Source organism: Saimiri boliviensis, chromosome 11 (genome assembly GCF_048565385.1).
Source record: "Saimiri boliviensis isolate mSaiBol1 chromosome 11, mSaiBol1.pri, whole genome shotgun sequence".
NCBI lineage: Eukaryota > Metazoa > Chordata > Mammalia > Primates > Cebidae > Saimiri > Saimiri boliviensis.
Window position 1 is genome coordinate 15,996,760 of NC_133459.1, and position 26,783 is coordinate 16,023,542.

Below are 26,783 nucleotides of genomic sequence, written 5' to 3' on the forward strand. Positions count from 1 at the left end.
GGGGAGCAGCTGTTGTGGGTGCAGGCTGGTTTCAGAAGGGAGGGGCCCAGCTGTGGCTGCCTCCTCTCCAGGGGCCCGACTTGGGACTAGGGATTCCTGCATTCCTTTGGCGGCGACTATGCCTCAGGTCGCCTATGTGCCAGGCCTGTGCCAGGGGTGCAGGTGAGAGTGGTGAACTGGTGAACAGTGGTCACGGTCCTGCCTTCATGGAGTCCACATTCACATAGGAGGAAACTGACGGAAACAAATAACTAAAATTTGTAGTTGCTGGAGGTGTTAAATCCCGTGAGGATGGGGACGCTGGGACAGGGGATGTGTGCGGGCTTTCTGGAGAAGGCAGATACATCCTCTGAAGGTGAGGGCACCAGTGTGTGGGTATCTGGGGAACAGCATTTTAGGCAGAGGGAACAGCAATGCAAAGGCCCTGAGGCAGAAGCATGCTTGGGGCATAAGAAAGCATTCCAGGGCTCTGAACTTGGCTGCTGTGTTGAGAACAAAATGTCAGGGCAGGGGTAGAGGCGAGGGCAGAGGGTCTGGTCAGGAGGCATTTGGGATAGCCTGGGTGTGAGATGATGGTGGTTTGGGCCACAGTAGTATCTGGAGAGGGGGTGAGATGCGCTCGGATTCTGGGCGTATGTTGAAGGTAGTGCCAGCAGGTTGGCTGATGCGTGGGCCCTGGGTATGAGACAGAGGTGCCAAGGATGACTCCAAGGTTTTGGCCTTAGCAGCTGGTGGGATGGAGCCAGCAAGCAGGATGGGAAGACTTTGAGGAGCGGGGTTCTTTGTTCCTGGCGTGTAGTGATCAGGAGTTGGCTATGGGAACATTAAGGCTGTAATGCCTGACTGATCACTGCATGAAGACAGTGCAAGCAGAGGGGCGGAGCCTGGAGTTCAAGGGCAGGGCGGGCGGGAGGCATCACTATGGCCATGGCTTAGGCAGGACCCACGAAGTGAGCCAGATGGCCCAGGTTGCCCAGGGAAGAGCTGAGGTGGAGCCTGAACCTGAGAGCTGCCAACCTGGAGGGAGGAGGGAGGAGTGCAGGAAAGAGGAGCAGAGGGAGGAGGAGCGGAGGGAGGAGGAGCGGAGGGAGGAGGAGCGGAGGGAGGGGACCCGGAGGGAGGAGGAGCGGAGGGAGGAGGAGCGGAGGGAGGGGACCCGGAGGGAGGAGGAGCGGAGGGAGGAGGAGCGGAGGGAGGAGGAGCGGAGGGAGGGGACCCGGAGGGAGGAGGAGCGGAGGGAGGAGGAGCGGAGGGAGGAGGAGCGGAGGGAGGAGGAGTGGAGGGAGGGGAGCTGAAGGGAGGAGGAGTGGAGGGAGGGGAGCTGAAGGGAGGAGGAGCGGAGGGAGGAGGAGCGGAGGAGCGGAGGGAGGGGACCCAGAGGGAGGAGGAGTGGAGGGAGGGGAGCCGAAGGGAGGAGGAGCGGAGGGAGGGGAGCCGGAGGGAGGAGGAGCAGAGGGACCGGAGCTGAAGCGAGAGGTGAAAGAAGGCAGCAGCTGGCAGGTCAGGCAGAATGGTGACCCAGACACATCTGTCAGAACGGGGGTCGTGGGGGCCTGCAGGTGACCCTGTGAACTGGCTGGCAAAGCAGTGGACACACACTTGTTTGGGGATAAGTAGCTCAGTGCAGAATGGGAGACAGGGACTGGGGATGGAGCATGGGGACTCCTCGGAGAAGTCTTGTTAAGGGAGCAGATAAACGCGGTGGTGGGTGGAGGGGGTGTGGGGTCAGATGAGCAGTAACACAGCATATTTATTTATTTATTATTATCTTTTGAGGTGGAGTCTTGTTCTGTAGCCCAGGCTGGAATGCAGTGGTGCTATTTTGGCTCACTGCAACCTCCGCCTCCTGGGTTCAAGTGATTCTCCTGCCTCAGCCTCCTGAGTAGCAGGGATTACAGGTGTGCACTACCATGCCAGGCTAATATTTGTATTTTTAGTAGAGTTAGGGTTTCACCACATTGGCCAGGCTGGTCTTGGACTCCTGAGCTCAAGTGATCCACCCATCTGGGCCTCCCAAAGTGCTGGGATTGCAGGCATCAACCACTGTGCCTGGCCATGCATTTCTGTTTTTTGGGAGTGATCCAGTAGGGAGGGACTGTGTCTCTTGGTGGCCTCAGCTTCTACCCTACAAAGCCATCTCCGTACCATGCAAAGCACTCCTCCCTGCCCTCCTTTTTTTTTTTTTTGAGACGGAGTCTCGCTCTTGTTACCCAGGCTGGAGTGTAACGGTGCGATCTCGGCTCACCGCAACCTCTGCCTCCTGGGTTCAGGCAATTCTTCTGCCTCAGCCTCCTGAGTAGCTGGGATTACAGGCACGCGCCACCATGCCCAGCTAATTTTTTTTTTTTGTAATTTTAGTAGAGACGGGGTTTCACCAAGTTGACCAAAATGGTCTCGATCTCTCGACCTCGTGATCCACCCGCCTTGGCCTCCCAAAGTGCTGGGATTACAGGCTTGAGCCACCACGCCCGGCCTCTCCTTACCCCATCTCATCCCATTCTGGCATTGGCTCCCAGGCCAGTTTGGGGGGCTTCTCCAGTTGCCCATCTGCAGACCTGTGGAGCAGTGACGGGATGGGCAGGGGACCCTACAGGTAATCCCATTCAGAAGGGTAGGGGCCACCGGTGGCAGGCATCAATTCTGAGCTCCAGCTGTGTGAAACCCTCTCCCTGAAGGTAATTGCTCATCTGACCCCACCCCACTCCAACCACCACCCTGTTTCTCTGCTCCCCTTCACAAGACATCTCTGGAGAGTGCCCGTGCTCCGGCTTCAGTCCCTGCCTCCCATTCTGTGCTGAGCTACCTATTCTTTGCTTGTGAGGTTCAATCCACCCGATGTGGGAGCGTGAGGCCTGCGAGAGACCACCAGGGCTCCAGCAGAGGAGACTGCCTTGTACTGGGTCCATGCTGGGAGACTGGGATGCCGTCCTCAGCCCCCTGCTCCATGGGGCCCTGTGGGGAGCTCAAGATAGAAAACTGCAGGTGTGGAGAGTTGAGCTTTGGGTTAGCCCCTATCTGTGCCTAGTGGAGAGCTTGGTGTGGGCCCCTTCCTGCCGTCAGGAAGGAACTTCAACTTGCTGGGCCAAGTTGATGACCTCACTCGTTCCTCATCTGAACTCGAGAGAGCCTCACCTCCTTGCACACTCCCTCCTTTTACTTACGCGGCTAAGAGAGTCTAAGAAGCCTAAGCCAGTGGCAGAGCCTGGATTGGAGCACGCCTGATCCCCGGCCCCTGCCCTGGCTCTGATCTGGAAGTGGGGCACTGTGCCTGCCCCCTGCCCTGGGGTCTGTACCCACTGGCCTCCTGTGGCTGCTGCCTGAGGACAGGAAACTGGAACTCTTTTGTTTCTTTGTCCTCAGTGCCAAGCTGGGTCCTGGCAGGCAGCAGGTGCACCTCGAGATGTCGGCTGAGAGAGGAAGGGAGGGACAGGATGAGCGGCTTACTCTGGGAAGGCGGGAGGAGGTGAGCTTGACCCCTGGAGGTGAGGAGGGTGAACTTCGGCCACAGAGTCCCCAAAGGATACACCTCAGTTTGGCCCCCTGGAGGCTTTCGTTCAGCTCTGAGGTGTAGCAGTGAGTAGCCCCTCCCTTTGGCTCCACCCTGACGCCCGGGTAGCAGTAGACAGCCCCGTGCATGCCCCCAGCTTGTCTCCCTCGGCAGTGCCCCTCCCTGAGCCCCAGCTCTTTCCTGCCTTTTTTCCATCTGTGTACACCTGCTGGGTTGCAGGGACGCACACAGACCTCCCTTTCCCAGCCTGTCTCATCCTCCCGGGGGCTTTGGGTAGGTCCCTTCCTCATCTGAGCCTCAGCTTTCCTGTGTCTAAAAAGGAGGTGAGGAGACCCACCTCTCAGGCTGCTGCAACATAGACACTCTCATGCTGAGTGGCGAGGGCCCAGCGGCAAGGACTCTCGGCAGCTGGGAGTCGGGCGACCCTGTTCTAGGTGGGGAAGCTGAGGCTCGGATGGGCAAGGTGATGGCACAGAGTCTGTGTCATGCCAGCTGCTGTCCCCTGTCTAGCCTCCAGGTGAGAGCCATGATGCCCTATTGCAGGGACACCCCTGATGTGGGGCCGAGGGTCTGGGGTTCTCTGGAGAACAGGGGGGTCAGTTCAGCTGATGGCAGGTGGCTTCCTCTAGCACTTCAGCTTCTTCACCCCTTCTGCTGGGCTGGATCGCCAGGGACAAAGGGGTTAATGTGTCTGGGGGCTGGGAGGGAAGGAGGAGGAGTGGGAGGAGGAAGCGGGCTGGAGATTGAGTCTGGGGCGGCCCCCCTCCCGCACCGTCCAGAGGCTTTTCCAGGCTGGCTCTGGTTTCCCAGGCAACAGTCCCTGAGGGTCCCCTTTGGCCTGGCCATAGGGCCAGCTCCTTCCCAGGGAGACCTACTCCCAGGGCCCCCTCACCAGTGCTCCCCACTCTTCCTGCCTGCGGATCCTCACCAGGGGCTCCCTAGGAGGTCAGTGCGGGAGGGCGGGTGCCACCAACTCTGGGCTCAGGACAGAGCCTCCATTGTCTGAGGCTCCGGCCATTGACCAAAGTTGGCCCCTGCCCCAGCGAGGCCAGCCCCCCTCTCAGAGCCCCCTCCCCCTCCCGCATGAAGAGGAAAGGAAGTTGGAGTCACCCCCACCTCGGGAAGCTCTTTGAGTGTCCATAAGGTGGGCGAGGGAGGAGCTGGGTTGTGTGTTCTCTTGGTAGGTTCTGCAGTTCTGGCACCTGCCGGGCTGAGGAGAGCCTGGGCGGCTCCCTGACCCACTACTCTGCCTTCCACTCTGGGCCTGGGACCAGCCTGAGGGTCCTGCCGTCTTGCTCCCAAGAGCTCTGCAGCTGTGTGGCCTCTGGGATGCCCCTCAGTCTCTGTCAGCCTCGTTTTCCTCATCTGCTATGGGAATCAAATGAGATGCAAGCTAAAATGTTCCGTATGGGGCCTTGTACACACAGTGCTTGGAGGCATCAGCTATTGTCATTTCGAATTTTGTGATCTTAGGTCTGATACTCCGGTGGAATATGTTTGTCTTGGACTTGGTTTAGCAGTCTGTAAAATGAGAAAACGCCGTTGGTCCTCAGGAACCGGCAGAAACCCTGGGAAGGAAACTGACATTCATTACAAACTTACCGGCATTGTCCAGTGTCATCTTCTTGACACATGCACCTGATGGGTGAGCACAGGAGGCACAGAGGCTGCCTGCTCAGGGGTGGGGCTGCCGGAGAGCGGAGGATGAGCCTCGCCTGGGCCGGCCTGGGACTGAGCCTGAGTTCTCGTCCACGCACCTCATCCCTCTCTTCTGCCTGTGCCCTTCCTGCTGTAGCTCTGCCTGTGTTGCCTGGGAGAAGTCAGCTCGACTCTCCACCAGGTGACCCTTTGCACTGAGAAGAGCTGTGGGCATCTGGCTGCCCTGCGAGGTGGGGCGAGCTGTGGGCTCTCTTCTTGGTCAGGAGGCTCCACCCCGCTTCCGGTTCCAGCTCCATTGTGCAGTTTGCATCCCCTTCTCTTCCTCCTGGACCCTGGGCTTTCGGACAGGCCGAGGACACTGGGAGGGCTTATACCCCACCTGCCATCTGTTTTCCCCTCCTCTGGACTGAAGCCCCACACCAGCAGCTCCCCAGGTCCAGGGATGTCCCAGCCTCATGGGTTCCTGGTCTATGCCCTTTGGCTCCATGGTGGGTGGGTCCCAAGCAGGGGAAGGTTTTCAGAATCCCTGTTCAGGTCACAGCTGTTGTCTAGTGTACCCCAGGCCAGACCCAGTGCTATCCATGCCGAGATGGAAAGAAGCCCAGTGCCCTCAGAGAGGTCAGCGGCACCTCTGAGCCACAGAATCAGAATCTCCGAGTGTGGGCCTGGGATGTAAGTATTTTTTAAAAAGCTTCACCCCTGGAAACTACTGTGTGAAACGGGTCTAAGAAAGCTTTGTAGAGGAGAAACAGGGTATGGGTTTTGACGATTAAATAGGTGTTTGCCTGCTGGTTGTGAGAGAGAATTCCACGTGGGAGGGAACAAACAGCGTAAGCGAAGGCCCGGAGATGTGAAACAGGCCGGGTGGCACTGTCATGGGGCCGAAAGCCATTGGTGAGAGCCGGAGCAGAGTTCCAGGCCAGGCCCGGAGCTGCTGAGACCCGGGAGGTCCGTGGAGGGGGCGAATCTTGGAAGGCCTTGCTTAGGACCCAGGCTCTATTCTGAGAGTGATAGGGAAGGATTGGAAGCAACAGGGTGACGTGGCAGGTGTTTTTGTGGAGTGGTCTCTGGCAGTGGAGGTGGCAGGTGGGTTGCCTAGCGCATAGCTAATGAGAGCTGAAAGCCAGAGAGACCTCTCGGAGAGCACAGACACATGGAGGAACTCCGGTGCTGACCAGCCCAAGCACCTGGTCCTTCCGCCCATTCCCCACCTTCCTTCTGCTTCTGGAGGTGGACCTGCAGAGGGTCTCCGAGGCCAGAGCTTGATAAAGGTGCCTGTACCAGAAGCAATTCCTTGTTTCTCTCTGGGCAGGGTGGGGTGGTCGCTGCCCTGCTCAGCCCAGCACATCAGCTTGCTGCTTCCCCCACTTCCACCTGGACCTTGCTGAAGAGAGAGGCGGGCCTTCCTCCCTGTCCTCAAGGCACGAGATTGTGCAGTCTTCCAGGGCCCCCAGGTGTTTTCTTCCTCCAGGGCTCATTCAGGTGGAAGAGGGATAGGGCCACTTGATGGGTGGGGGGTGGGAGAAGGTCTTGGGGGGCCCCCCATGGGACAGGGGCAGACAGGAGAAGGGTTTCCTTGTGGGGCCTCTGGGCAGGTGGACTTTGAACCCTAGAGAGACAGAAAACTGATAAGCACTTTGACTAAATTAGCCAAGCAAGGAAGATACCTGCTGTGATGAGCTGGGCAGCTGAGGGCAGTGGGAGGTGCCAATGCCGGGCTGCTCTGCGTGTTCCCGTCACTGAGCCCAACCTGCGCCAGGCCTCTGGTGGGCACACTCTGAAGCCAGGAGCTGGGAGCCTCTTTTTTTCTTCCCTTGTCCTCCCTTGTCTGAGCTCTGCCACCTCCTCAGCCATTCCACACAGGAAGGGGAACTGTTCAGTGTCCACCTGTCCCTTCGGGCTTGGTGGTCATTGTTAAAAAGGTGACCACCGAGAAACGACAATCTTCTGTAGCCCCGTCGCCCAAGCATGGCCCGGAGAGGGTGCTCATGGCAACAGAGGCCCCTGTCTACCCAGAGCTTATTCTATGCAGGGCACAGCAGAATTCATCACACCCATTGCGGGGTCCTCATTTCATCAGCACGGGACGCCCAGGAGGCAGGTGTTGGTCTTACTCCCACCGTCCCAGTGAGAAAGGAATTAATTGCTGCTGTGGCAAGTGGCAGAGCTGGCATTTGAAGCTGAATCATCCTGGCACCTAATCCTATCCTCTAACCATGGCCTTCACTGTGACTGCCTGGGGAATGACAGTGTTGTGGGCAGTGCCCTCCTCCTTTGGACTCAGTTTCCACATCTGTAAAGCAAGAGCAATACCATCATCATGGAGCTACTTTCTGGTTCTGACATGCCATGATGCTTTTTTATTAGTTATCTTTTTAAAGATGAGAATGGTTTATATTTATTTATTTATTCATTCATTCATTTTTTAGACAGAGTCTTGCTGTGTCACCCAGGCTGGAGTGATGGTGGTGCCATCTTAGTTTACTGCAACTTCCACCTCCTAAGTTCAAGTGATTCTCCTGCCTCAGCTTCTCAAGAAGCTGGGACTACAGGTGTGCACCACCACATCTGGCTAATTTTTTGTATTTTTAATAGAGATGGGGTTTTGCCACGTTGGCCAGCCTGCTTTTGAACTCCTGACCTCAAGTGATCTGCCTGCCCTGGCCTCCCAAAGTGCTGGGATTACAGGCATGAACCATCGTGACTAGCCTGAAGTGGGTACTTTTTAATCCCTACTTTGCAGATGAGTAAACTGAGGCCCAGAGGTAGGATGGAGTAACTTACCAAGATCTCACAGCTGCTGAGTGGAACGCAGGTGGTATTGGGTAGCCTGAACTCTTGCTGAACCCTGTGACGATCTGTAGTGGTGGCAGTGGGCTGCCGTGAGCCATCCCACTCCCTTGCCCACATCCTTCTGAGACTAGTGGCCTGTGTGTATAAAATGATGGTCATAGGCCTTTGGGTATGGGCAGAGCTTGCTGGCCTGTGTCCTTGTCCTGTCACTTCAGAGCCCTGCATTAACTTGTAGCTGACACCTTCCAGATTCTAGCCCGAAGGCTAGGGAGGCAGTGTGATCAGAGGATTGAGATTAGGCTTTAGGGTCAGTGCTCTCTGGCTGGCATTCCAGTGTGGTCACCTGCTCCTCTTGCTTCTGTGACCTGGGGCAAATATTTGCTTCTCTGAGCCTCTGTTTCCTTGTCTGTAAGCTGGGGTGCTATGAGAATTAGATGGAACAATGCTAATAAAGTGTCAGGTTCCATACATGTTGGTGGCTCTCTTCCTTTCTAGGGAAAGCCTTGGGCTTGGAGGGGAGGGCAAGAATCAGCCCAGGAGGGAGAAGAAGGGGGAGGACATTGGACTTTCTGCCCTGGGAGGGAAGGATCTCCTGGGTTTTGGCCCCAGGGTAAAGTAGCAGCCTCTTTCTGTATCATCATCGAATTGTATTTAAGGAGCAACTGGGACAGGAGGCTGGGCAATGTGCTTCCCTTTTTCCTTCTGTAAAATAGCTGTAGGTCTTTCTGCTGCTTCCCTCCTGGAGCTCTTGGGGAACCAGAGCCCTCAGAGAAAGGCCGAGCAGACCTCAGGGGTTTTGAATGAGCCCCCTCGGGGGCGGGGGGGGGGGGCTGCAGTGGTGCTGCTGTGCAGCTGTTTGATATTTCAATTTGCAAAGAGATTTGCAGACATATTAGTTTGCTTTCCAAAACCCTTTGCTGAAGCAACAGTTTAGTTCTGAGAGTTTTCTGTGTGGGTCTAAAAGGCAGTCACACGCGAGACACGGAGTCTCGCTCTGTCTCCCAGGCTAGAGTGCATGGTCCTGGCTCACTGCAATCTCTGCCTCCCACGTTCAAGCAATTCTCCTGCCTCAGCCTCCTGAGTAGCTGGGATTAAAGGTGTGCCAGCATGCCCAGCTAGTTTTTGCATTTTTAATAGAAATGGGGTTTCACCATTGGCCAGGCTGGTCTCGAACTCCTGACCTCAAGTGATCCGCCCACTTCAGCCTCCCAAAATGCTGAGATTACAGGCATGAGTCACCTTGCCCAGCCTGGAGGCTAACTTTTCATCATCTACCTGTTTTATTGTTTGAGTCTTGAAAGGTGCTAGTGGCTGCTTCTGAACACACACTCCAGAGCCCCATGGCTTGGGTTCGAACCCTGGCTCTTCCTCGCTGTGTGATCTTGGGCAGGTTACTTAACCATTCTGAGTCTCATTTTCTCATTTATAATTTGGACGAAAAGAGGTTAATATTTGTAAAGTGCTTACAATTACGTCTGAGATGTCATTGGCAATGCAAGAATATCTACTGTTACTAATATTGTCATGAACCTGCGTTTCACTTCTGTTCAGTAAGCCAGTTTAATAAAAATAAAGCCTTTAGGAATGGAAAGGAAAACAGGAACACAGCAGTTTGTGGCCTGGGCAGATTAGACCAGGTGGCTGGGTGCTTTCTCTCTAGGGTGTGTTCCCTTCTCCACAGGAATGTCTAGGAGGACAGCCCCCCCACCTCCCCGCCACAGAATTGAAAGGGACAGTAGGGAGGGGGGCAGGGTTGGCTCCAGGAAGCCCCCTGGAGGCGCTGGCCTCTTGGTTGTATGAGCTTCCACTGAGAGGGGAGGGCAGTGCCACCTTGGGGCAGGAGGAACAGTGATCCTTCGCTGAGCATTTGGGATTCTGTTCCTGCCTCGTGCCAGTGGCCTCTGTAGCCATTGCCTTCCTCACACCCATGTGCCAAGGCCAGGTTACCCCTTGCCTGCTGGTCAACCCGTGGGGCGGGACAGGGAGAGGCAGAGTGAGAGTGGCCTTCAGCCGGGCCACAGGAAGGGACTGGGAGGAGTGGGCAGACCTGCGGGAGCCTGTGCTTCCTGGGCAGCCAGGAGGAGGAAGTGCCCAGTCCCCTCCATGACAGGCGTGATCCGATTCCTGGAAGGTGGGGGACTTTGCACGACCTGGGACTCTGGGGCCAGAGCTTCACCTATAAGCCAGAGGGTATGAGGAGGGACACCCAGCAGGTGCCTGCAGGTCACTTGGCACTGGCAACAGGAAGGTCTGTGGCTGCAGGGTTTCTGGGAAGAGGGAGTGGGCCGCACAGCTGCTGGTGTTTCTGTGGGTTAATGATTTATGATGGGTGGAGGCTGGGGCCTTTCTGGGGCTGCCCTGTGCTCTGAGAGCTGCTGGGTTGAAGCACAGGTTGTGGGCCAGTGACTCGTCTCAGTTTTGGAAACTGCAGCCCTGACTCTGGCTGATGAGGTTCCTGGTCTTCTTTCCACAGGCGTGCGGCTGGGACGGTGCTGCTCTGAGCTGGACCTTGTCTGATGGCTTCCTCCAACCCTCCTCCACAGCCCGCCATAGGTACCGTGCCCAGAGCTTCCTGTTCCTCTCGACTTTTCTTATAAGGGGGGCTGTTGGGGCCGGCAGAAGGCCTTGCCCTGGAGCAAGGTGGCCCCATGTGGGAAGCCCGCTCTGCTGGCACTGGCCCTGCCTGGGCCACATCCTCTGCCTTACGTTCCTTGTCTACAAAATAGAAGTAACTTTCTGCTCACAGAGGAGGCTCTGGGCAAGGGTCAATCCTCTTCCTGTCTCCCCGAGATCCCCCAGAGATGTGAACACACAGGGGTCTCAGGCTGAAGCTTATAAATCAGGGGTGAGGAACTGAGGTTGAGGGAAAGGGTTGCCCCATAAGGTCAGCCCACTGAACAGGGGTAGGGTTGCCACATTTAGTGGAAAAAAGAGAAAATAAAAGAAAAATATAGCAGGGCATGGTGTCTCATGCCTGTAATCCCAGCACTTTGGGAGGCCAAGGCAGGCAGATCACTTGAGGTCACGAGTTCGAGACCAGCCTGGCCAACATGGTGAAATCCCTACAAAAATACAAAAATTAGCGAGATATGGTATGGCACCTATAATCTCAGCTACTCAGGAGGCTGAGGCAGGAGAAATGCTTAAACCTGGCAGATAGAGGTTGTAGTCAGCCGAGATCACACCACTGTATTCCAGCCTGGGTGACAGAGCAAGACTCTGTCTCAAAAAAAAAAAAAAAAAAAAAAAAAAAAAGGAAAGAAAAATACATACTTATGCTAACAAAGTTATTCGTTGTTTATCTGACATTCAAGTCTGAGCCTTGTATTTTATTTGGCAATGCTGGCACTGGGGCCTCAGATGCTGCAGGTGGAATCCAGGCTCAGCCCAAGGCTGTTTCACCCGTGGCTGCAGCTTCCTGCCCTCTTGCCCCACTATGAGAGGGGCAGACTTGCAGATGGCAATGAGTGAGGGCTGTGTCACTAGCCCCATCTGAGTTTGAATCCTGACCCTGCTACTTAGACTGTGGGCTTAAGTGACGTGGTATCTCTGTGGCTTAGTTTCACCATCAGTAAACGTGGTGACAATAACACCCTCTCCCAGACTGTTGCAAGGTTTAAATATATGTCAGGCATGGGCATGGGGTAATCAATTGCTCACGGATGGGAGTGCTTATCATCATGGGTGTTGGCAGGACACACAGTGTGTGCCATGCCCTGCACCCCTGGGAGAGCGAAATGACACATCTCCTCCTCCCTGAGCCTTGGGGTTGTTCCGGGGGGTGGGAAGCAGCACAGCAGACCTGTCTTCTCCGTGGTGATGAGTGGCTTCCCAGGGTCCCCTGCCTCCTGGACTGGCCTCATAAAGACCGGGTGTGTCCAGGAACAGGAGAGGCATGAGGGACTAGCTCTGGCTGTGCCACCTGTGCAGGTGGTTAGGCAGGGCTCTGTTGAGCTCTCAGTTGTGCTGGGATGGGCCTCCTGAGTTTTCCTTCTGGTACGGAGCAATATCTGATTGCCTGGGGAGGGGAGGTAGAAGGTGGCTTTGGGGACAAGCACCTCTCATCTCCTGATTCCCAGCTGGGACTTAGGTCCCTGCACGGCCCTGCCCCTTCCCACCCTTGCTGCCATGAGCACCTGCTTCCTTTCTCCTCCCCACCAAGAGGGCGGAACCCGAACATGAGGAGTGAGAACAGAAAATTTTAATGACTAAGTCAATTCTGTTGTGTTCGGCAAATGCTTGACAAATTTATTGTTCCCGTTCTTTCTAATATTCCTGGCTGGTATCATCTGGGTGAAGCCAGGTCTTTGGCATTTTCTCATTCTCTGAGAGATTCCCTTTGTCTTCCCATTAAATTCAAATTCCTGAGTAGGGGATTCCCCCACGCACTGTCAGCATCTTCATCCTTGCTGGTGTCTTCAGCACCCCGGGCCACCTGGTGTTTGTTCTCTGTCCCTGCTGCGGCCTCAGCCTGGAATCCACGCTCTCGTGGGAGCCTGTCAGGCCTTTTCTCATCCTTCAAGGCTCAGTGCAAGGGCAGCCTCATCCTCAAAGCCCTTCCTGAAGCCCCAGAGAGTCCTAGCCCCTTTCTCTTGGTACTGTTTAAGTCTCTGAGGTTTTAGGTTTTTCTCCTGCTGGCTCTGCCCCGCCAGCCGCAAAGTGAGCTCCAGAGGGGAGCCCACATCCCCCCCGCCTCCCCTGGGAGTGTGTCTTACCTCTCCTTCTCCCTCCCTGCCCACTGGAGGCTGGGAGCTGCTGACTGGATGCATGGGTAACTGAAGCTATCTGTACTCTCAAAGGGAGGAGGTGTAGACCAGGCACAGTGGCTCATGCCTGTAATCTCAGCACTTTGGGAAGTGTCGCTTGAGCTCAGGAGTTTGAAACCAAGTTCGAACAACACAGTAAAACTGCTATCTCTACAAAAAAATGCAAAAAAAAAAAAAAAAAAAAAAAGGCTGCGTGTGGTGATGCATACCTGTAGTCTCAGCTACCTGGGAGGCTGAGGTAGGAGGATCATTTGAGCCCAGGAGGTCAAGGCTGCAGTGAGCCATGATGGCGCCACTGCCCTCCAGCCTGAGTGACAGAGTGAGCCTCATTTCAAAACAACAACAAAAAAGGAGATGTAGAAGTGACCTGAGCCCCTGGACATGGCTGGGGACAGGGGTTGCCTGAGGCCGGGGCTGGCCTGTGAGCTGGAGAACACTGCCCTTCTCACCCAGCAGCAGGGACTGGGCCATGACAAGGCTGTAATCATAATAATAACAGTGATAATGGTGGTAATGAATGACAGTGATGATGTAGTGATGGTGATGATAATAGGCACGATCGTCATCGGAAGAATAGTTAACATTTGGTGAGCACGCACCCTGCACCAGGTGCTTTATGTTCATTCAGTCCATCCTCCCAACAGCCCCAGGACGTAGTCGCTGTTATTGTCCTCATTTTACAGACAAGGAAACTGGGAGGGGTCAAACAACCTGACACCCATCCAGCTGGTACCTGGGCGACCTGGAGTCTTAGCTGAACCCAGGTGGTCTGACTCTAAAACCTTACTCATGGCAGTGACACCATCCACGTATTAAGGGAGACCCCCACACCTACTCCCTAACCAGCAGATTCACTTGGGCAAGGACTGGGGCACTGAGAGGCTAAGAAAGCCCTGTATAAGTCAGGATGGGCCTGTATCTGGTACCCCTAAAATAGTGGGTAATGACCTTGTGGTCATTTATTCCAGCATTAAAAAAAAGTGTTTTTTGAGACAGGATCTTGCTGTGTTACCCGGGCTGGAGTACAAAGTTGTGATCATGGCTCACTGTAGCCTTCAACTCCTGGGTTCAAGCCATCCTCCTGCCTCAGCCTCCTGAGTAGCTGAGACTACAGCCACACACTACCACGCCCAGCTGATTTAAAAATTATTTAAAACATTTTACCTTTATTTATTTTTTTGAGACAGAGTCTCGCTTTGTCACCCAGGCTGGGGTGCAGTGGCACAATCACAGCTCACTGTAGCCTTGAACTCCTGGGTTCAAGTGATCCCCCCATCTCAGTCTCCCAAGTAGCTGGGACTACAGGCATATGCCACCACACCCAGCTAATTTCCTCATTTTTAGTAGAGACGAGGTCTCACCAGGTTACCAGGGCTGGCCACAAGTTTATAAGCTGAAGCCATCCTTCTGCTCTAGCCTCCGAAAGTGCTGGGATTACAGGTGTGAGCCACCGTGCCCAGCCTATGTTTTAAACTTTTAACTATCACCCATAGATGCGACAACAGGGATGTGTGTGTGTGTGTGTGTGTGTGTGTGTGTGTGTGTTTCACAAATGCTTATCATGTACCTACTATATGCTGGACATTGCACTAGATGCTGAGGATGTTAACAGTAAACAAAACAGACAAAAATACCTGCCCTTGTGAAGCTTCTATTCTAGTAGAGGAGATAGATGGCAATGCAAATAACATATAGCATCATATGCTGACAGCGGCTGTAGAGACAGGTAAAATAGACAGGGCAAACTGGGAGTCTCAGCAGGGCTATGTGGCAGTGTGCAGAGAGATGACGAGCAGTAAAGACCTGAAAGAGGGGAGAGCAGGAGAAGATACCCATGGGAGGAACATTCCAGGCCCTGGGGCTGCAAGTGCAGAGGTCCTGAGGGAGGAGCGCACCTGGCACATTCGTGTTACAGGAAGGAGATCAATGTGGCTGGAGTGGAGGGAGCAAGGGATGAACATATGCACGTGCCTGTGTGTGTGTGTGTGCGCACGCGCGTGCACACACACACACACACACCCCTACCCAATGTGTATATAACTGAAACAGAAGTGTCAAAACCAGTATCAAAATTATACCGAGGTAAATTCATTAGTATCACATTATTTTTTAATACATTATTTTAATGTATTATCTAATACATTATTATAAACAATACGTTACTTTTTAAACATCGGAAATAATTCGGTACCAAATGTATTTTATTCGGTATTATAATACCAAAAAGAACACCCATATGATTTTATTAATATTAGAATACAGCAAACGTTTAGGAACATCTGAAACAAGCAATCCAAACACCAAATGATTGGTGTTATTTAGCTGATTGGGAATCCCCTAATTGAACTAATGAGCCACCAGGGGGTTGGGAACTGCAATCTGAAGGTCACAGATCCAGCTTCCGCCCAAGCCTGACCACCCAGGGCAGAACGTCTGAGGCCTCCAGCTGCTCCCGGAACCGGCAGGGCTTAGGTAGAAGTGTGTGAAAGGCGAGTGGAGCTGGGTTCCAATTCATCCCTATCCGCTTAACAGCTGACTGCAGGCATTGCTTTGCCTCCGTCTCTGGGGTCTTGGGTAAATGGAGGTGATCCTGAGGCTGGCTCAGGAAGCTGCTCTGGGCACAGCTCAGGTTCTTTCAGGACTTGTTTCTTGACACCTGGGGAAGGAGTTAACGCTACAGGCTACATCGCTGCTAGAGTCCACCCCTGCTGTCCTGGCTTATGGGATCCCTAAAGCCCCAGGAGGAGCGGCTGTGTCTCCTCCTCCGTGGCCTTGGAGGAAGTTGGGCACTTTTCCCTCTGGGGAGGGAGGGGATGCTCTGGGCTTCCGTTGCAATCAAGCAGCTGAAGAAGAGGTTTCCTACATCCGTCCCCAAAATACTATGCTCTGGGAGCCTCCAGGTCATTGCTGGGGAGTGAATAGATTTTTCTAGTTTGAGAGACTGTTGGAATCAGATATGTCCATCTGTCCATCTGCTGGCCTGTCTGTTCATCTCTGTTCCAGCTACCTCCTCACCCATCACTCATCCATCTGTCTAATGTTTATTGAGCACTTGCTGGGGCTGGGTCCGCAGACCCCTGGACTAGAAAATCCTGTTTGTCCTCAAGGTTCTGAGTCTGGGAGGGGAAGAGTAATTCCAACAGCTGTTATTGTCATAATCCTTACATCTACAGGCGCTGTGCTGAGGGCCACACCTGCCCCAGTGGTTCTCAGATAGTGGTGATTTTGCCCTCCCGGGGGATATATGGCAATGTCTGCAGACATTTTTGGTGGTCACAGCTGGAGGGTCCCCCTGGCCTGTTGTGTGTAGAAGCCAGGGGTGCTGCTAGCCATCTTACAGTGCACAGGGCAGCCCCGCTCCCCATCCCGAAAAAGAATTATCCAGTCCAAGTGTCAATAGTTCTGAGGTTGAGGACCCTCACCTGCCAGTTGATGTTCATGTCAGCCTTATGGGGAAGTGCTGTTTTTATTCTCCACTTAGCGGGAGAGGAAACCAAGTTCAGAGAGGTAAAGTGACTTGCTCAGAACTACACAGCCAGCCGGGCGTGGTGGCTCAAGCCTGTAACCCCAGCACTTTGGGAGGCTGTGGCGGGTGGATCACGAGGTCGAGAGATCGAGACCATCCTGGTCAACATGGTGAAACCCCGTCTCTACTAAAAATACAAAAAATTAGCTGGGCATGGTGGCACGTGCCTGTAATCCCAGCTACTCAGGAGGCTGAGGCAGGAGAATTGCCTGAACCCAGGAGGCGGAGGTTGCGGTGAGCCGAGATCGCGCCATTGCACTCCAGCCTGGGTAACAAGAGCAAAACTCCGTCTCAAAAAAAAAAAAAAAAAAAAAAAAGAACTACACAGCCAGCGGGGAGCTCAGACAGGGCCATGTGAGTGCAGAGCTCAGGCTCTAAGCTGTGTGGCATGTGCCATGACAGGACCGCTTAGGGCAGTCAGCTTGGCAGATGTTTAAAACAGAACCAAACTGCCAGCTGGTTTGGCAGTGGGTTTGCATAAGGTAGGGGATGGAGTGACTGAACTCCTGAAGTTCTGTTCAGCCCAGAGTTTAGGAAGGAAGTCTTTTTCTTCTTTTTTTTTTTTGAGATGGAGTCTTACTCTGTCACCAGGCTGGAGTGCAGTGGTACGATCTCAGCTCGCTGCAACCTCTGCCTCCCGGGTTCAAGTGATTCTTCTGCCTCAGCCTCCTGAGTAGCTGGGATTACAGATGCGTGTCACCACATCTGGCTAATTTTTTGTATCTCTAGTGGAGACGAGGTTTCACCATGTTGGCCAGGCTAGTCGTGAACTCCTGACCTCATGCCTCCCAAAGTGCTGGGATTACAGGCATGAGCCACAGTGCCCAGCAAGGAAGGAAATCTAGGATGAGGATTGGGGAACCTCCATGTGGTGAAATGGCTGGAAAGGTGAGGGCTTGTGCTCTCTGGGATAGAGAATTCATTCCTTCACTTGTTCAACAAAAGCGGCTGAGCTCCTAGTCTGGGCCAGTCCAGGACCTGACGGTAGAAAGGACAGACCCGTGAGGTGTCTGCTCTCAGGGATTTGAGCTTGGTGGGAGATACGAACAAGAAGACAGGCCACACCTCCTGTAGCAGGCAAGGAGGGTCTCTCTACTTGAATTGAGCATTTATGGGTGAGGAGGACAGGAGTTCATAGTCAGGAAGTGGGCCCCCCAGGAGGGGAAGAGCAGGGGATGAGACCTAGCGAGCTGACCTCCATGCTGGGAGCTCAGTGCCTTCCTCTGCCCCAGCCAGTCTGTGCCCTAGTACCTGACAGCTGGCTGCCTCCATTCCCAGGCAGCTGTGTTTCATGCCGCCGCACATACCAAATCAAGTGTAGCGAGAAGGATGCGGCTGTCTGTGCGCATTTGCACACGCAAAGCACACAGACACATCAACACAGAAACATACAAGAAGTCTTGTGTTCATACATACAGATGCATTTCAAAAGACCACCTTGCTTGCAAAACAGGGCACTAGGAAATAAGAGGAAAGATATACATTGAAGTACTGATGTGCACAGGCTTGCCCCAAGAGCACACTCGCCTCCCTCCCTCCACTGCCACTTGCTTAGAGAACTAACCTAAGCCCCTCCCCCGGCCTTTGGGGCACTGTAGGGCTATCTGGCTTGGGTTTGATGGCTCTCATTCCCCAGCTCAGATCCGAGGTGCTCACCCCGTTCCAGCCCATGCCCACCTACCCCAGCTGTCTGTCCGTTGACCAAACCTCCAAGATCCTGCAGCTTGGCCAACTCCTCCTCTCTTCCAGGAGATCAGCTGGTTCCAGGAGCCCCAGGCCCCTCCTCCGAGGCGGAGGACGACCCAGGAGATGCCTTTGAGTTTGACGACAGTGATGATGAAGAGGACACCAGCACAGGCTTGGGCGTCCCCAGCCTTGCTCCCAAGAGGGACGCCGACCCCCCACTGATCCACTTTGACTCCAGCCCTGTCACTGGTAAGATGTTTCTGGGAACTTCCGGTCTTGGGGCTACAAGGAGCATGAAGAACTGGGCGGAAGCTCCAGGCTCCCAGGAATGCCTGGTGTTCCCTCCACTGTCCCCAGAAAGCATGAAGGGAAAAGCCACTGGGAAGAAGCTATAGTCTATTGCTTCCCTTGGGAGTTCGAAATTCCTAGCATTCCTGCAACATCTGGAGCACTCTGGCACATTGTAAATGGAAGCGGTTGGCCTGAGTTTTGCTTTGGAGACAGCTGCTGCCCAGGGCTCATGTCTCTGAAGTCCTCCCTGCAGTTTCTCCTAAAGAAGCCACACCAGCCAGAAGAGCAGCCTCCCAGAGGTCCCCTCTCCTGTCTGCCTTGAGGAGCTGGCAACCCTGGGGGGGCAAGAGGGCCCTGATAAGCTGGTGTTAAATGGCAGCTTCTGGGCTCTTAGATTCTGTTATCCTGGGGACTGGACCAGCTGGAACTTCCTGCAGGCTTGGGGACAGCGAGCTCCCAGAGCAGCTGGGGGTGGAGGGCAGGCCCAGAGCAGGCAGGGCGGCTGCCTCGGGTTCTGGCTGGACTTGGGAAGTGGGCCATGGGGTGGGTGGGGGTGGTGCAGGCCAGGTAGGGGAGCTGATGACTGAGCCAGGACTGGGGGAGGGAGGCGGGGCTCAGCAGGCACCCAGGCTGGCCGGGCCCTGTCTGCAGTGCCCCTGGGGAGGCTGGGAAAGGGGCGGGGAAGGGCTGAGTGCTTGGGGCCAGCCTCTGGCCTGACAGGCTCTCTCTCTGCTCTTCTTCTGCAGACTCGGACCCAGTGGCTGCGCCACCCAGCACAGAGTAAGTGAACCCTGCTCCTTTGCTTTGGCGGTTGGAAAGGAGGAGACACTGGTCAGGGGGTGGGGATGGGGTGGAGCTGAGGCCCAGAGGACCTGACCCGTCTTTGGGTAAGGAGGAAAGCGTTTCATCGAGGCCCTGTGCCTGGGGGAAGAGGTCAGTTCCTGAAACTCATGGTACCTTTTCCTTTATTTTACCCACAAGCCTGTGAAAACAGCAGGAGGCAGGCGTGGCTCCAAACCCTGCCTCTGCCCCTCATAGCTGTGTGGCCTTGGAGGAGTCACAGGAACTCTCCAAGTGTCAGTCTGTCACAGGTGAAAGGGAAACAGTAAGAGCACTCCTTCTGCTGGGTTTGTCCTGGAGAAGCTACAACTGCCTGGTGCTCAGTGTGTGTGTGTGTGTGTGTGTGTGTGTGTGTGTGTGTGTGTGTCTGCGAGGGGGTATTGGGGAAGGTGGGGGGGTTTGGGGTTGGAGGGTGCAGCCCATTGGAATTGTTTTTGCAGTTGCCATTTGTCTTGCTAATGTCATTCCCATTCCTATGACAGTTGCTGTTAGGGACCCCGCCCTCTGTGCCTGGGAGCCTGTCAGAGGCAGAGTAGCCTAGTGGTCAGGACCCTGGATGTTGGGGTGAGGGCCTGTATCTTGTCTGTGGCCCCCACACTGGCCACAGGTCCTCGTGTCAGTCAAGTCCCCCTGGGCTTTGGTTTTCTCATCTGTGAAATGGGCCATTGGGTAAGATCCCCGGCCTCGTGGTAGGTGCCTCATCAAGGCACTTGCTTTTTATTACAGTTCTTTGTCTTCTGCAAGTCAGGCCTGGGTTGGAAGGGTAATTGGGCAGCTGGGCGTGGTGGAAGCTGAGGGCTCTCAGGACCGGGTGCTTAGAGCCTCCTTGCCTCAGCAGTGGAGGGGTCTAGACTCCAAATGAATGGCCCAGGCTTCTGGGTCCCTGAGTTTAAATCCTGACTTCCCTGGTGAGGGGAGGCATGTCTGAGTTCCCCTTTGTCTTCCTCGAGTGCTCCAAACTGAGCAAGAGGGGCTAATTCTCAGGCAGGTGTCACCCAGCAGGAGGTTTCAGAGACACAGCTTGCAGGCCCAGGCCCCTGAAGGAGAAGTTCTTACATGTGCTCATTTGCTGTCCAGAGTGGGTGGACTGGGGGAGGGGTTTCTGCTGAGCCTGCTACTGTGTAATTAAGGTCAGAATTAGGGGCCAGCCTCTCCTCCCTGATTAGGGACCTGAAATGAATCAGCAGCCATTCGTCCAGCACCTGGGATGGGAAGGTGTGATAGCTGCTATCTCCCAAGGACTGAATTCTCCAGGGTGGGCCAGGAGGGAAGTTGCGGAGAAACTCACTGTGGTGGGAGATGCAGACGCATCAGAGTGGGACAGAGATGGATGCCCAGGGAGCTGGGATGCTGTCTGGAGGGGAGCAGGGGTGGGGCCATCAGGGGAGACTTCTGGACCAGGTCCTGGCTCAGCAAGTGAGTGGAAATTCACCATTCAGGATGGCAGAGGGGCAGGGGGAGTGCCTGCGGAGGAAGTCCCTGAGCAGAGGCACAGGGCTGGCACGCAGGGTGGAGAGCACACGTCCACCCAGTTTCCAGCACACTCGCTTCCTTCAAGCCACCCTCCTGGAGACCCCAGGAGTTAGGTGATTGTGCCCAGGGTTCCAGGTAGATAAGTACATGCTCATTCAGAACAGAGACCAAGGCCTCTCTGACACCGAGGCCCGGTGCTTGGCCACCGTCCTTCCCTGTCTCCGGGAGCTCATGCCCTGGTTCCTGGTGAGAGAGTGTGGCTGGCTTCATAGGAATGATCTGAAGCCTATGTGTACATTTTTTGAAATAAGAATTTTGCCCACTCAGAGAAGATCTCTGCACTCCTAGGAGAGTGGCATCTAAGCAGTCGGTGGAATGTTCCATGTGTCCCTCCTGGGGAGCCTTGCGAGGCAGTGCCTGGTGCGTGATTCCTGGTGAGGCCCCTTCCCTTGACGTGGGAGCAGAGCAAAAAGAGCCCTCTTTTTGCTCCCCCAACACGGAGATCTTGTGAGGGCGGAGGATTGTGCAGGTGTGTCTCTCTACCAGCAATTGCCTCTATGGGGACAGGGACTTTTTGATATTTTTGGAGGATGATGTTGTGTTTGCTGCCAAACCTCATGGCTTAGCACAGGGGCAGGCACAGGGTGAGTGCCAAGGATGTCCTTGTTGAATGAATGATGGACAGAAGGAAGAGGGATCTGTGTCTCTGTGGAAGCAAGGAGAAACCCAGTGGCGTGTCAGGCCGGGCACGGTGGCTCACGCCTGTAATATCAGCACTTTGGGAGGCCGAGGCGGGTGGATCACTGAGATCAAGAGTTCAAGACCAGCCTGGCCAACATGGTGAAACCCTGTCTCTACTAAAAATACAAAAATTAGCTGGGCGTGTTGGTGGGTGCCTGTAATTCCAGCTACTGGGGAGGCTGAGGCAGGAGAATTGCTTGAACCTGGGAGGGGGAGGTTGCGGTGAGCCGAAATCGTACCACTGCACTCTAGCCTGGGTGACAGAGCAAGATTCCATCTCAAAAATAATAATAATAATACCTGCCTCAGCCTCCCGAGTAGCTGGGATTACAGGCACCTCCCATCACGCCCAGCTAATTTTTGTTTTTTGAGTAGAGATGTGATTTCACCATCCCGAGTAGTGGGGATTACCGGCACCTGCCACCATGCCCAGCTAAATTTTATATTTTTAGTAGAGATGGGGTTTCACCATCTTGGCCAGATTGGTCTCAAACTCCTGACCTGAGGTGATCCACCCGCCTGAGCCTCCCAAAGTGCTGGGATTACAGGCATGAACCACTGCACCTGACCCATGTTATCTTATTACTTGTAACACTAGGAGCCCTCGAAGAAAAGGACTAGTGAATATGCCCATTTTGCAGATGAGCAGCGAAGGCTTAGAGAACTGAAGCTATTTACCCAAATTTCATGGAGCTAGTAAATGGCAGGGCTGGGACTAGGCCTGTTTGCCCTAAAAGCTATCTCCTGGGGCCTGCAGGGTTTGCTTCTCCCGGTGGACTCTGAAGCATGTGCATTCATGTCCACCCTATGCTCTCGCTAGGGGAGTCATGGTTGAAAGAGCAGCCCTGAGCGCCCAGCAGTAACCAGGAAACGTGAGCCCTGCAGCTGCTGGCTTCCTGTGTTTCTGCACCCTTCACTTCTTAGTGCAATAGCCCCATGTACTCAGCCCCCTCTGGAGTTGTTTGCTTTTCCTGTTTAGTTTTGCCTTTATCCCCCTGTGACCTCAGCACTTTTCTGTGGGTCAGGGTTTTGGCTCCTGGCCATGGTCGCAGGGATTCTCATGGGCTCCCCAAATGTACCTGGTTTACCCCTTCCTGGGCTTTTCTGGATAAGATGAAGTGTGCTGCCTGTTTGCCAGTGTCTCTCATTGGGTCCTGGAGCCAGGGGAAGGAATGGGGCAGCCGGATTCTTGGAAAGGACAGGGAGACTCATCCTCCCTGGATGTATCAGGGGCTGAGAGGATCAGGCCGAGAGGATACCAGGCTCAGCGAAGCAGGGTTGGCACCGGATGGAAACAGGGTACTGGCAGCCTGTGGCTTCTGAGGCTGCTGGGTGTGGGGGACACAGGGGCTCTTGGGAAGGGCAGGTCAGCAAGGCTGGAGTGGTCCCGCATGTCTGGAGGAAATCTTCAAGGTTTTTCAGATTGTGCAAACCTAGTCTGGAGTTGTTTGGAATCTTGGGCTTCTCCTTACATACACTATTTCCCAAACCCAGAGCCTCTGAGCCTCCTGTGCCCTGTCCTGCAGGGTCCATGTGGGACAGGAGGCCTGGCAGATACCAGCTCTCCTGCTGTGGAGTCCTTCCTGGGTGGGTTACGGGCACCAGGTCCTTCTTTCCATTAAAAATCTTTCTCTAAAGGTCCCTGGTCAAAATTGTAAGTTGGAAAAGCTGAATTTTGTCTTTTCTTTCCTTCTTTTCCTCCTCTGAGGGTGGAAATAAGGGCTTCCAGGTTCAGTATCAGAGCTGGGACCTTTAGATCCCAGACCCTTGGGACCCACACGGCCTCTCCCTTGAGAAAGGTACATGCAGGTTACCTGTTGGGCGCACCTGTTCGTGGTATAAATATGCCTTCGAGGAATCCTGTGACATCCCTCCCTTTATCCCTGAAGCGAGTGGTAGGACTCTGCCTCACTTGTTTTTTATCCCAGTGCCTGGGACAGAGATGGTAGCAACAATACTAACAGCCTACTCCAGCACGAACTTGACAGTTGACATCTCATTTTGATTCTCATGACTGTGGGAGGCAGAATCCTGGTCCTTCCACCCTTCGGAGATTTCCCCGTCCTCATCCCCAGCACCTGCGAATCTGTGATGCTGCGTGGCAAAGGGACTCAGCAGATGTGATTAAGTGAGCAACTTTGAGATGGGAGATGACCCTGGGTTATCCGTGGGTCCAATGTAACCACAGGGGTTGTGACAAGAGGGAGGCGGGAGGGCCAGAGTCAGAGAGGTAGGAAGATGCCATGCGGCTGGCTTTGGAAATGGAGGATGGGATTGTGACAAAGGAATGCAGGTGGCTTTCCAAGATTGGAAAAGACGGGGGATGGCTTCTCTCCTGGAGCCGCCCCTGTTGAAACCTTGAGTGTAGGCCTGCGAAGCCCGTGATGGCCTTCTGGCTTCCACACCTGTGAGAACCGTTTGTGTTTTAAGTCACTAAGTGCATGGTCATCTGTTGCAGCAGCCATAGGAAATTAACACGGCCACCCCAGAGAGAGGAAGTGATCGTGGGTGTCATTTTGCAGACCCAGGAGAGCGGGTCACTCGTCTGTGGGGCCGGGCTGGGTGGGCAGGTGTGGTGTTGGGCTCAAAGCCTCAGGTCAGGGGATCCGTTTGGGATCTCTATGGCCCTCTCTTGCATCTAGGATGGTGCTCTGCTGACTGGCTGGGATTCCCCTGCCCTTCCCCTGAATCTTGCTGTCCATCCACCCAGCACCTCTTTACTGAGTGACTGCAATGGGGACCGACACGCTCTGCCAGGCCATGTTATTTTACGTGTCTGTGTGTATGTTTGGCTCTAGGGCCAGATCATAATGGCCTGAATGTACCCAGCACTCCTTACGTGCTGGGCTCTGAGAGCTTTCCCTCCCCAGTGCCGTTAATCCTTGCAACACTCTCATGGGACAGGCGCTAATATAATCTGCATCCTCGAGGTGGGGAAAGTGGCCCAGAGAGGACATAACAGGCCAACGTCACAGAGAAAGATGGGCAGAGCCAGAGTTAACCCCAGCTGGCTTCCAGAACCTGTGTTCTAGCCCCTCTGTCCCCCAACAGAGCTGGTTTGGATCCCGCCTGTGCTAAGCGCCTGGGTCACGTCAGCTGTGTGGCCCGGGATGTGTTCTTTGGCTTCTCTGCCTAACCCTCAGTTTCTTTCCATGTCACCCAGCCTGGAGTGCAGTGGCACGATCTCGGCTCACTGCAACCTCTGCTCTGCCTCCTGGTTCAAGCAATTCTCCAGCTTCGGCCCCCAAGTAGCTGGGATCACAGGCACCTGCCACCACACCTGGCTAATTTTTTCTGTATTTTTAGTAGAGACGGGGTTTTACCATGTTGGCCTGGCTGGTTTTAAACTCCTGATCTCAAGTGATCTGCCCACCTTGGCTTCCCAAAGTGCTAGGTGTGAGCCACCACGCCCGGCTCCCTCAATTTCTAATCTCTGTGAAGTGGGGTGATGAGACTCACTCGATGGTGCTGCTGGTGGAGATGAAATGAGATGAGAGAGATTAGGTGCTTACTCCGTGAGCTGCTCATTGTCACTGTCCCCAAAGGTTGTAGATTTGTCTGGGGCAGACTCCAGGAACAGGGAACCCCTCACTGGCCAGTGCATTGCTTAGCATTACCCGAGACACTCATCAGCCCATCCTTCCTCCCCTCCTTCCTCTTAGAAAAAATACATGTTTGTTGTAGAAAAATTAGAAAGTACAGAAAATGGTAGACTAAAAGCACCTTTGTTTGTTGTTATTGAGATGGAGTCTCGTTCTGTCACCTAGGCTAGAGTGCAGTGGCATGATCTCGGCTCACTGCAACCTCTGCCTCCCAGGTTCAAGCAATTCCCCTGCATCAGCCTCCCAAGTAGCTGGGACTACAGGTGCCCGCCACCATGTTCGACTAATTTTTTTTTTATTTTTAGTAGAGTTGGGGTTTCACCCTGTTAGCCAGGACGGTCTTGATCTCCTGACTTTGTGATCTGCCCGCCTCAGTCTCCCAAAGTTCTGGGATTACAGGCATGAGCCACTGCGCCTGGCCAACTAAAATCAACTTTTAATCCTACCATGGTGTGTTTCTGTCCAGCTTCTTTGCTAGGTGTGTATACAAGTATGCATTATTTTTTAAATAGAACTGTGGTTTTATTGCACATGCTGTGTTGTGGCTCACCTGTTTTTTTTTTTTTTTTTTTTTTTAACCTAATTACCTATCATGACCATTTCCCCAGGGAACTTGTATTGTTCTGCAACACCCCATGTGGCTCTTGATAGATTCTTGCCAGGGGTTCAGGGCCTTTCCGTGTCTGACTGCCAAGCCCTGTGACCCCTGAGACATTAGGGAGGGAGGTGCATATGCCACAGAGCAGGAGGCCGGAGGCCAGGGCTTTAGCCCAGCATGCCTGTGGGAGGTCAGCTATACAGAGATGGTTCAGCGTGCTTGTAGGGGGCTAGCTGTACAGAGATGGTTCCCCAGAGGCCTCGAGGCTTCCTCCCTGCTGAGGTCTGTGATGTGATGCCACCCGAGGGATGATCCAGACTTCCCCTGGGGTCTCTTCACTGCTCTCCACTCACCCAGTAAGGGGATCTCTGACTGTGATGGGGTGGCACAGGACAGACCGGTTGGGTCCTAGAGGCCCTCTGTGCACAGGATGGTCGGCCACAGTGGGAAGAGGGAACACTTGCAGGTGAGGGACCGGGTGCCTGGGGGAGGGGTGGAGGGAAGGAGGGGACAGGGAAGTGGTGCACACGAGGCTGTACCACATGCCAGCCTCTGTGCCGGGGATTTACATACCTTCTTTATTTACTCCGTACCAGAACCCTGTGAGGGAGTTAGCGTGGCCTCATTTCAGATATGGAAACTGAGGCATAGAGAAGTGCTAAGTGCTTTATTTGCATCATCGCACTGAATCCCCACTGCTGGAAGTAGGACTGATCCTTCACCCTGTTCCACATTCAGTGGCGTGTCCCAGTGCACACAGCCATGGCTGAGCCACCGTCTTCTCCCAGGTCCTGGTCTCAGAGTGTTTGCTTTTAACCTGCTGACACCTGGGAGCCTTGGTTCTCAACTCTGGCTGCATGCTGGAGCCCACAGGGAGCTTTTCCTGACTGTTGGTCGCCGGGGCAGGGGCCCTGGCATCCGCATCTTCTAGGGGTGACCTGCTGACTCTAGTGGGCAGCCAAGCCAGATGCTCTCTTAGGTCCTCGGCTTTGACATGCTGTACAAACAGAAAGTGGCCAGGGCCAGAGACCCGGCAGCAGGCTGAACCTGGGCTGAACCTGGGCTGAGCCTGGGCTGCTTGTTCCTCCCTTTCCTTGGTGTCTCCTGGATCGGGCCATCGTGCAGGGGGGTAGTTTCTGAGGCCGGTGGTGACACTGTGTGGGGCTGTCTTATGCAAACTCTCCTGTCCTGTACCTCCCTGTGCCAAAGCTTGGCTTTTCCTTGAGGCCTTAAAAGGCAAATGTCATTCCAGTCCTTTTTAGTCCCTAAAGATGAAATTCTTTCCTTTGTCATATTTTTT

General features: G+C 54.3%; 1 protein-coding gene across 11 annotated transcripts in view; it reads left to right on the forward strand.

Moving 5' to 3' along the window:
- Positions 1 to 26,783, forward strand: part of ARHGEF10L (Rho guanine nucleotide exchange factor 10 like) — a 180,720-nt gene that overhangs the window by 49,463 nt on the left and 104,474 nt on the right. For 2 of the 11 annotated variants that reach the window (XM_074380156.1, XM_074380152.1), the window contains exons 1-4: positions 4,240 to 5,839; positions 10,434 to 10,513; positions 18,002 to 18,187; positions 18,976 to 19,009. In XM_074380156.1, coding sequence (XP_074236257.1) covers positions 10,477 to 10,513; positions 18,002 to 18,187; positions 18,976 to 19,009 — 257 coding nt within the window. In that variant the 5' untranslated portion in view covers positions 4,240 to 5,839; positions 10,434 to 10,476. Of the gene's footprint in view, positions 1 to 4,237; positions 5,840 to 8,856; positions 10,209 to 10,433; positions 10,514 to 18,001; positions 18,188 to 18,975; positions 19,010 to 26,783 lie in introns of those variants that run through there. The other 9 variants (XM_074380159.1, XM_074380154.1, XM_074380158.1 and 6 more) reach the window with 7 other exon arrangements.